This window comes from Zea mays, chromosome 1, assembly GCF_902167145.1.
Source record: "Zea mays cultivar B73 chromosome 1, Zm-B73-REFERENCE-NAM-5.0, whole genome shotgun sequence".
NCBI lineage: Eukaryota > Viridiplantae > Streptophyta > Magnoliopsida > Poales > Poaceae > Zea > Zea mays.
Window position 1 is genome coordinate 111,705,925 of NC_050096.1, and position 11,086 is coordinate 111,717,010.

An 11,086-nucleotide genomic window follows, 5' to 3' on the forward strand; every position below is an offset into this window, starting at 1 on the left:
TTTCTCTTGCTATGAGTTGCTCAAATAATGTGAATGATGTTTGGGAGCAAACTCAAATCAATATTAGCAAGGAAACTTTAGAGAGAGGAAAGAGGGAAAAACCAAATCAAATGGAAATCAACACAAATGGACATGGTGATTTATTTTACCGAGGTTCGGTTCCAAAGAACCTAGTCCCCGTTGACGAGGCCACAAAGGTCGGGTCTATTCCAACCCTTATCCTCTCTCAAACGGTCACTAAGACCGGATGAGCCTTCTCCTTAATCAATCGGGTCACTAAGACCCCGCAAAGGACCACCACACACTTAGGTCTCACTTGCTAGCTTTACAAAGCACTTAAGAATAAGAATGGGGAAGGAGAAAGGCAATCCAAGCAACAAGAGCGCAAATGAACACAAAAACTCTCTCAAGTCAGTTATCCGTTAGGGTTTGGAGCAGTTGACCGTTGGCGTCTTCTGTCTTCAAGCGGCACCGGACATGTCCGGTGACCTCTGACTTCGCTGCTCTAACTTCTACCGCGCACTGTTCATCACTGTTCACTTTTGTAGTCGACTGTTGACGTGCAGATAGTCGTTGCTCCGTTGGCTCACCGGACAGTCCGGTGAATTATAGTGGAGCGCGCCTGGCGAATTTTCGAGAGTGGCTGGTTTGTTTGCGCCTGGGCCTAGTGCACCAGACAGTGTCCGGTGCGCCACTTGGCAGCACACTCTCATGTCTTGCTCTAAATTTGATTGTGTCCCTAAATGAATTTCTTTCTTGGTTTGTGTTGAACCTTATGCACCTGAGATGAATGATATCTAGACAAACTAGTTAGTCCACGTGGTTCGTGTTGGACCTCAACCACAAAAATCTATTATAGGAAATGATTGAGTCCATTTCCCTTTCAGATATATAGGGAGAGAGCACGCAAACGGAGAAAGAAGTCAAGCCAGAGCAGCTCCAAACCAAGAGACACCCACATCAGGCGCCAATCCGAGAAGGGCGAGAGAATACGAGTGTCTTCTCAGCCCTGGACCCGCCGAAGCGACACAACACGACCACCAACTCCGTAGCATATGCCGACTGCTGCCACGCTACGGGCCTTGGTTGTCCAATATCTCAGACCTGGACTCCTCAACGTCAAGATAACCTAAGCGTGGCAGGCGTCACCATGTCCTCCTCGACGGCACGCACGGGAGCATGACCGACTCGCCCCGTACTCGCATCGACGAGCGTCGGTCGGCTCGCGGCTGCGACCGTGGGCGAGGGGGCAGTAGGTTGGGGAGGAAGAACAGGGCGAAGGCCGGAAAGACGAATGGGATGTCCGGACGGCGAAAATGATGGTGCACGCATGATGTGTAACATCCTCGTGGACGTGCAATAGCCACTGCGCGAGTCGGTGTCGGGGCTGGTGTCGGACGAATACGGGGAGGAGGTGCATGCTCCTACGCCCTCTGCCGAGAATGGGGTGGTACGGAGGTGGAGGCATGAGAGGGGAGAGAAAAGAAGTAGAATGGCGAACGAGGTGGTGGCAACTGAGGCGAGGACCATCATTATCGTGTGGAGGTATAGATGGCTAGATGGGTCGTGTCTGGCGAGCCGGTCCGAGGCACGACCCATTTAATAGTGCTTGGGCCGTAGCCTCGGCCCGTAGTGCTGGTCCAGCCTGGCACGATTATTTTTTATTTTACAAAAAAAATCATATATGTATATGTACAATTTATATTCATTATTATAAACACCTGAGTATGATGTTCTACTGGTTAGACAACTTCGTCTAGTGTCTCTCACCCTTCTTTCATTATAAGTTGTGGGTTCAAACCCCAACTCCTACGGCGCCTTTTAACATAACCCATCTTATCCACCGCTTTTGAACATTTTATGTTGAATTGATTTAGAAAAAATGCAGGGACTTTTTTTGTAAAAAATGACCGTTGAAACTGGTGCTTTAAGTATAGTTTAGATATAGATATAGACTAGTACAATGCTTATGTGCTGCGCCGACATAAAATCATATTCGATACCTATAAAAAATAAATTTAATATCAAAAGTGAACATATAGTCTGTATATCAAATATTAAACGGATAAGAACAAATGTTACATTTTATTTTATTCAAAAGGCTGAGAAATGTATAAGTTGAAAAGGAGCTGGACCCTCCTTTTTTATATATCGCTCAGTTGCATGCTCCCTTCAGCTAGCGAGATAGTACTATTGCATTGTGTTGCGTGTGACTTTCTATCATGTTGGGCTTAGGTGGTTTCTTATGACCCATCCACGGTGTAACAACTTATTGAACCCATTGTCAGGTGAGAAACGGGGGAGAGACAGACCTATATATTTCACACGCACAATATAAAACTGGTGTTTTAAAGTAGTAGATAAGTGAAATATTCGTCTTTTTACATCAACTAAGGTTTTTGTCTCAAACCGATTAGTGTTATGGTACGTTGTTTACACTCTAGAATTTTATAATCCAACTTAAATAAGTTAAGTGACAAACAAATAATACAGATTATTGGAATGAATTATATAATCTAGATACCTAGATTATGATAATCTATAATTATGTCATTAGATGCTTATTTTATATTATTGTTTGGTTTTTTACGCACTAATAATTTGTGTAAATAATCATCTCTAAAGGATTACATAAACTGGATTACATAAAATCTATATAAATTAAGCTAGATTAGTCCTAAAACTAGAAGTCTAAAGTTCGAATCTAATCATTATAATTAAATAAAATAATCGTTGCCGGCTCAAATGCCATGTCTAACGTCTGATTGAGTCTTCACGTGACGAGGAGCTTTGAAGTATAAGTGCTGTTTGACGACGAGGATTCCACAAAGCACCAACCCAATCCATGATCAGTTGCATCCACAGCAATCGCCTAACATCCGTCTGACAGGTGTAGAACGGGGCAACATGGCCCGTGTTCTAATAGTTATTAAACATATGCCAGGATTTTTGTTTGCCATAAGATTTGGAGGTCGCAGACCATTTGCTGCATCATGGTACTTGGTACGTAAATAAAGGACTGAAAGCTAAATGACGAGGTATCCGTTCACAATTCAATTTACGCGTGATTTGCAATCTGACCAAAATCTCTGGACAGGGTTAACAGCGAAATCTCCGCAAAATTAACTACAGCAAATCTCAATCAAAGAACGGGGCATCAGTCGGGTGATAAACAATGAATGCAAAAACGAAGCAAAGGTTTTGTTTGTTTGTTTTTGAAACTAAAGAAGCCCAGGTCGGCACTCGGTAAAACGATTTACACAGGTCGGCCACTCGGTCAAACGAATTACACAGTAGGCTGGGCACGGAGCCAAAACCTTTCTTCAGATACTGCCCCGGCCCAAACACTGCATTTTTTATCTTAGTTCTGCTATGCGCCTTCAGTCAAGGCCCCGGCCCAAACACCGCATTCATGCTAAGACCCACCCCCTTGCTATGTACAACCTGGAAGACCTTTCTAGCTGCCACTGTTATATGGCCAGGCTAGCTGGCATCTGTTAATAGTCTCCATCGAAAGTAAATCTTCTCTACGCTTCAGCTCCCACTTAGCCTCTTGTACTTGCTTTGCACGAGGCTTAGCAGGAAGTCAGTGAATATGTGCTCATATCCTGGCATCTTGCCATATCCTGCAGAATTTAAGCTATAACAATCAGAAGTAAAAAAACACGATACCGCCTAACGATATCATCGCACTTTGTTGCGCAACATGTATGCTTTAGAGTGATTCTGGAATCAACATATATGCTTTGAGAGTGATTCTGGAATGGTAAACAAGCTTACGCAACAACAGATTTGTGAAACTGGTCTTGAACTGTAGGTTTATCCAAAATATGTTGCTATTATCTTTTGCCAAATAAAGCCAAACATGTGAAATTCCTCTAAGAAATTTTCATGCTCTGCATAGCTTTAAATTTCAACCAGAAACACAAATGTAGCTAAACATGTGCATAACATGGCACACTAGCCACTCCAAGTCTGCGCGGTTGGGTATACAGGGGAATACCAAGGCCAAAACAACGCAATGCCAGCATGTTTGGTTAGCTGGCACAGCCCCTATGCCAGGTTCGAGTTGCGCACAGAGACCTGATAGCCTGGCTCTACCAGAATGAGAAAATGGACAAATTATCTGGGGCCTGGTCCAGCTTGTGCAACTTGGGCCTTCGCCCCTGACTCCATTGCCTGTACAGATGCCTGGCCAGCCATCAAAAGAATCCAACAAACACTACCTCAAGCAATGCAGTTAGGATGTCTACCCTACCCATGACCCAACTGCCGAACCGGACATACCCATTTTGCATGTGATTAGCCAGGTATTGGCTGGCCTGGCTAAGGAAAGGCCACCCATCCAAACATGCCTTGTACAAATGCAGTCACAGCAGTATTTCCCGCTACTAGTATATAATAGGTATATATGATGTCCATAAATGTTATCAAACTGCACATTTACACCCAATACATACAATTAAGGGAAATAAATTCTAGCTAACAAGAGAGCAGTCATGAACAAACTGCATCTGTTATAACCAGCCGGTGTGCACAAAATGACAAAAACACACAGGAGGGAAGCAATGGCAACAACAAATATTGAAAAGGATAACTGACCAGGAAAATAGTTGATGTCAATGACATAGTACCGGTCCTTTCTTCCATGTTCTCTAATCATATCTATGTTAAACAGCCTAAGACCCTGATAAATTTTACTGTGTCAGATGAGTTAATCAATGTCAAGAAATGCATAGTGCTAATATGAAGGACTTTACTCAGTACCAGCCGGCGTCGAAGCTCCCGGCCAAGTTTCTCAAGAAGTGGCTTTGGAGGAAGTTCTATCATAAGAGAAATTAGTTTCATCAGTTAAAAACATATGGTTGACAGGAAAATTATCAGGTACACACCTCTTCTAAGAGAATGAACAGCTCTAATACAATATTTTTAACAGACAAAGGACCTGTTTGGTTTCTTACCTAAGGCGCCATAGTCTGCCTAAGCTTAGTCGCTCGAATTAAAGAACTAAGCTTAGACAGAAAAGTTATGCATGTTGTGGCGCCTTAGGCACCAAACCAAACAGCCCCAAAATACAACGGGCAGGAGAGCTGCGCATCATTATATTAAGAAGGAAAAGGTCCAAAATAGACCGAGTACAAAAAACACCCCAGTAGGGGCAGGATACATATGACCACCACAACTATAAACCTAAGGTGGCCAAAAGAAACTTAAATCCACAGCACGAGCCTGGCGCCAAACAGCAGACTAGCAGAGTCTTCTTTTATGTTTTGGTGACGAAAGTTGCAATAACTTAAACTAATGCAGATTTTAAATTAATTTTACTAGCATAGAAGCATTACCTGCAATACAAGGGTCAACATCTGCATCTTCTGCATTATTTGTAGCACAAGAAACTCTTGGGAATCGAAAGATACCGTCATTGTTTCCCAGGTCATATGTATTAACATCAGGAAGTGAAAACCTGCGGACTACCTGTATTGTTTCACCAACAATATATACCTTAAATAGGATCCCACCTGTACAGACCACAATATCAGTTTCAGCATAGATAAAAAATTTTGCAAATACATACAGTGCAGGAGAAGACATAAATGTTTACCATGATTGACAAATTCCTGGAGAACCAAAGGAGGGTCAAGCAAAGGCAATGATGCTTCCACATATGCAAGGGATAGCTCATGAGATTTTGATGTACCATCAGCGACCAATGGTTTGGCAACTGCAAAACAAAGACTACTGTTTACACCAGAAACTTCCAGGATTTTACTTTGTCATGTTTTGAATTGATACAGCTTATGAACAATATAGATAAACATAGCAAGCGAGAACCAAAAAAATGGTGGTGAAAATTTAGGAATTACAAGAGATTTTTCAAAAAGCCTTCATCATTAGTCAAGTTGGAAATGAAAATAAAATGAAATAAAACTTAAATGCTTACAAGAGAATTCTTCAAACCGTATTTTGTTACATTCTTAGTTAGTTGAATTGGAAAGAATAATGGACGAGAGCAATTTTGTAACAGCAAATATCCTACACTCCCATCTAATTACTCACCTGGTAAACACTAACAAGCTATACTGTAAAGTGTAAACCATTTTCAACAAAGGATTTAAAATAACTCTACATGTCATTGACTCAGAAAGGACTAGAGATTGAAACTCAATTTGATAATTGCATCTTTTATTTTGCATACAGTGATGAAACAGACCTAATAAAAAATAATCAGATAGATAATTATACATCTAATAGCAAATCACCAAAGGAAGATTAACTGTAATAAATTCATAACGAAAAATGGAAACCACTAATTCTAGATCATCGTAACATTAGGTCATATTTTACTCAAAACACATAAATTTCTGTCAATGACTCACTTAAAAAAACAACTATTTGTGCTCCTATTGAAGCTGAGATGGGTACGGTGTAAAAATATTCCAGGATAAGTTCAATGAATAGAAATCTGTGTGGTAGATTTTCGGAGTTCATATATTTTTATGTAATATTTTCAAGTCTTTTACTTGACAAGTAACATGATCATAAATGGAAGGTGCAAATTACTCACCCAAAGGCAAGGTTAGTCCAGCCTTGGCAACTGCATCAGGTATGGAAGACGGATCTTTCATGATGACTAGTTGTCGTGGAGCGCAAACCTCTCCTACAATAATTTGTTTGTAGAAATAATAAGGAGAAAAGCTGGAGATGTTATTTCAGCAGAATAAAAAGTGCATAACTCATCCAGCTACATGGCAATATTAGAATTGTAAATTTAATTTCAAGCAAGCTATAAAACCATTATGAATATTCAAAAGTAGAGCTATCAGCAGTGTGATCCCAAGTCAATACAATTATAGTTTCCAAAACAAAACCAACAGTTTAAAAATTGACTAATTAAGAATTCACCAAATACGAGTTAAATCTAAGAGCACATCAACAATTGCAGTGTTCCTTTCATCATTATTGTGTCTTTGCAACGGCGCCTCCTCTCCCGCTCTTGGGAGGATAGTAGGGTCACTGTTACCATGTTGCTCTAGTCTAGACCACAACATATCAAATTAACTTACACTAAAAGAATATAACAAGAGCAAAGATAGCTCATAACATCACATAAATCTATTTGCTAATACATGAATGCCAACACAGTACGAAACATTACCATAACCATTGGACAGGTTCAAATCAGCAACTTCTTGTAGCATTGATTGGCGATTGTGCAAATGTTGGATAGCATTTGGTGGGTCGAGGACAGTCACTTCTGGATGCTCTTCACGATAGTCCTTCAAGAATATGAAAATAAAAATATTGAATTCAGAAGAAAACAAAACAGTCTACATTAAGAATGTTTAATGTGAAAGTACTGCAGTAAGTCTGACAATGTTGCAATCATGCTTTTAACTGCAGTAAGTCTCACAATGTTGCAATCATGCCTAAATGCATGTTGCAAATAGAAACAACTACACGAAAAACATAATAGTAGCTACACATGATGCACACCCTGAGGTGCACACAATTATACATGGCACAAAAGAAGGGTTCCGCTTTGGTGCTCAGAGCCTACCTCCAAAACTTGCTGCCACTCCTTACTAGTAAGCTGACAAAAAGAAAGCATGAAATTCAGTCAAAGCAAACAAAATCAGCATGGGATTACAAATGCAGAGAAGTGCATCTGGATGTTCAAAAGAACCTATGGAAAAATAAAGGATACCCAAAACTTCAATATCCAAGATTTAATTTGATGAACATCAAGAGAAAGACATAGGGACGGACCTTGTGCAAAATGATGTCAAATGGACCTTGTTCAGAGAGGGGGCAAGTCTCATCAATTGATACGAAATGAATGCCTTTCTTCCTAAACAAATCCAGTTTTACAAAAGGCTCATCAAACGGTATAAAACCAAGGCAGGTAACAGTATAATGGTCATATTAACAAGCATGGACTAGCAGGATCATCTAAGAGCAACAACTGAAAAAATATTAAGGCCCCGTTCGGTTACTAGGGATTGAAGCTCAGGATTGATTTCTAGCCGGATTACTTCTCTAATTTATATAGATTTCGATGAGTTGGAATGAATCCGGGTCTGTTCCGGTAGAAGCGAACAGGCCCTAAGGCAGCTTCAACACCTCAATATAATAAATAAATAAATAAATAAATATTTGTGAAACTAAAGTAGCAAGGGTAATCACATCTGGGAGACAAAATTTAAGATTTCCTGAGTTACATAGGCTCTACTTGATTTTGAACAAGGACGCGAAGAAATAATATATAAACCTATCCAAAGCAAACTTAAGGTTGACTGACAAAATAATATAGCCTGTTATTGTATGATCTTATATCCCTGTAGCAACTTAAAGCCACATATTATCGAAGTTTCATCATAAGCTTTGTTGATTCAGAAACTTCATGTTCTTCCAATATAACAAAAAATAATGACCTAAGTGAATCACGAATATATGTTATCTGGTGTAAATATATGACTAATATTCTCCAACTACACAATACACACACTAATGATAACAATTTAATTCGCTGGAAGCCAACAGGTACACCGTAAGCATCAAACATTTCCTATTTTCATGTACCTGAGACTTGTAATAAACAAATCTATAACAATAAATATAGTTGATTCAGAAGTCAAATGCTTGAAAGACTTATTGAAACACGCAAAATCTATACAAACTATGCTTCAAAAGAAATATGAAATAATTCTCTTGTCGCAGAGAAAACAAAAATGTCCCTGTTCCAATTATTTCATTTCCTTTTTCCACCATCTTTTATCGATGTGAGCATGTGCCAAGCCTTGGTCAAGTCATAATATCCACATTGTACTATAATTTGAGGTGACTCTTAATTCAAAAAAGTTTTACTCTTTGCCAAATAGTCTGGCAGATTATTTTGGTCATCTGGTCATTTTAAACACATATCCAAGACATGTGATGTAGTTATCCATAAGAATATTCCAACATGAGAGTCCAAGATGCCATCCAAATGAAATTTGCATGTAAAAATAGATGGATACTAAAAGTTTGAACTAGAATTAACATTTGACAAACAAGCCTCCCAGACTGCTTCCAAAACACTAGTAAAATAATATACGCCCCCCAGTCCATAGCTATAAAACTCATGCAGAAGCCACTAGGGCCTAGGCATCCACTTAACTACTTAAGTGTTATGATATCGACATTCCTTGTCCACAGAGAAAATGCAGTCAATTCCATTCCATCCAAAACAATAGAAACCAAATCAATTAACAATAAAATCAGCTCCTGCAATTCCTACTCTACTGAATCAAAAAAAAAACTTCCCTTTAGAGAATTTGTCCAAGAAGGGTAACAGCATAATCTGGTCAGAATGCAGATTGAACATTTAATAAATGCCCCCACTCATCCCAAGTTTTAATCCACTAACCATCATTTCCATTTCGTTCGCGTTGGTCCATAAAAATTAAATGAAACAGAAATCATATCCCTTTCAGTCAACCAAATCAGCCATCACAGTCCACAGCACACGCCTCTTCTCCTAGGAGAACCACACAAAAGATTCCAGCGTTGACGCTGGGGATCAGCAGGTCTATTCTTTACCTGGCCAGCGCGAGCAGCTTGGGCTGCAGGAAGCTCTTGACTTTCTTCTTGGTGAGGGCGTACCCCACCACCAGCGGCTGCACCACGGAGGCGGGAGGCGGCGAGGAGGGCACCGTTTCCCCAACCACAGCCACGGCCGCCTCATCGTCCGACACCTCGCCGTGCACCCTCATCCCCGCAAACCCTAACCCCGTCGAGGAATGGCAATGAAACCGTCCACAAGGAAAAATACTTCAAAAAATCGGAGAAATCCAGAAAAAAATCGGAAGCGATCGGGGCATCTAGAAATTCGCGGACAGGGACGGTTCAAGGTGGAAGATTTTAGGAGAAGAGAAGATGATTTTTTTCGCAGCCTTTTTTTCTTTTTTGGAGCTTTAATGGCGAGGCGAGTGTGAAGAGAGAGAAAGGGACGAAGGGGAGTCTAGAGAAGAAGGAGAGGGAGAGCGGGAGGGTATTTGTAGACGTAAAGGGACCATGAGCACGGCCCACGTGGCTGCTGCTCGGATCCTCTACGGCTGCGCAAACCTTTATAGCTTTCTCTTGAAAATTAGCTCACAAAAATCATCATATTATCCTTATGCGTATACATGCGCGACTTAGGGGTGTTTAATTTCTCTAGCTAAAATTTAGTTCGTGTCATATTAAATATTTAAATATTAATTAGGTGTATAAAATATAAATTTTATTAAGTTTAATAAATTCATATTATCTTTTGGTCTTCATTTGTGTAATTAGTTTTATAATCAGACTATATTTATACCTGTAATTATCATCCAAATATTCGACGTGACAGGAGCTAAACTTAAGTTTGAGGTGAGAGTGTTTGGTTTTAGGTACTGTTGACATCTTTTCGGGCGCCATTCACTATAATGAGAACCGGCGGCGGTGCTCTATGCACAGGCGCGGACGGTCCGCGGCCAGGGGCCAGACTGTCCGCGACCTAGCGCAGGGCTTGGGTTTCCTGTCTGACGTGCCGGAGGGTCCGCGCGTGCGCAGGGGCGGCGGAGTTCACTGCCGGAGGGACCCCGTCGGGGAGGACAGATCCTAGGTGTTGTTTAGGCTCGGCAGACCGACCTAGACTCATCTGATCGACGTAGAGGCTAAGAGAAGCGGAGAATTTGAGGATTGGAAGACTAAACTAGAACTAGACTAGAACTACTTCTAAGTGTACGATAAAATGCGAATTGTATTGATTATTGATTTGATTGTTGATCATTAATCGGTCGTATTCCTCTGTATTTATAGAGGAGGGGGCTAGACCCGTTACAAACAAATTCCCCGAGCTAATTCCGTGAATCTAGCCAACAGCTGTAGCAAGAAACTCGGAACCCTAATTGGCTCTAAGCGCGCATGGGCCGTCCAGCCTCAGGGTCGGACCGTCCGGTCGCTCAATTTGGTGCTCAACATATGCCCCCTGCCTTTTCGAGGAGCTAGGCGAACCAAAAGCAACTAACCTGATGTGATCACATCGGCTTTCTTAGGCATCTTGCCACCTACTAGGATGGTA

The 11,086-nt window shown here is 40.9% G+C and overlaps 1 protein-coding gene across 1 annotated transcript; it reads right to left on the reverse strand.

Annotated features, from left to right (window-relative positions):
• Window positions 1-3,101: 3,101 nt before the first annotated feature.
• On the reverse strand, window positions 3,102-10,008 carry LOC100282992 (Inositol-tetrakisphosphate 1-kinase 3). Its single transcript, NM_001155896.2, has 10 exons — window positions 9,580-10,008; window positions 7,768-7,849; window positions 7,559-7,591; window positions 7,157-7,277; window positions 6,566-6,658; window positions 5,603-5,722; window positions 5,343-5,519; window positions 4,768-4,823; window positions 4,603-4,687; window positions 3,102-3,626 (listed from the first exon to the last, which is right to left on the reverse strand). Exons 1-10 carry the CDS (start codon window positions 9,750-9,752, stop codon window positions 3,535-3,537), a joined length of 1,032 nt encoding a protein of 343 aa, NP_001149368.1. The 5' UTR covers window positions 9,753-10,008; the 3' UTR covers window positions 3,102-3,534.
• Between the last annotated feature and the right edge of the window lie 1,078 nt (window positions 10,009-11,086).

Coding starts and splice junctions, on each gene's coding strand:
- LOC100282992 (NM_001155896.2), bottom strand. CDS start 9,752: ATGAGGGTGCACGGCGAGGTGTCGGACGATGAGGCGGCCGTGGCTGTG. Junction 6,659..7,156: donor GAACCTGTCCAATGGTTATG/GTAATGTTTCGT, acceptor AAATTATTGTAG/GAGAGGTTTGCGCTCCACGA. Junction 4,688..4,767: donor GGGAGCTTCGACGCCGGCTG/GTACTGAGTAAA, acceptor AAAATTTATCAG/GGTCTTAGGCTGTTTAACAT.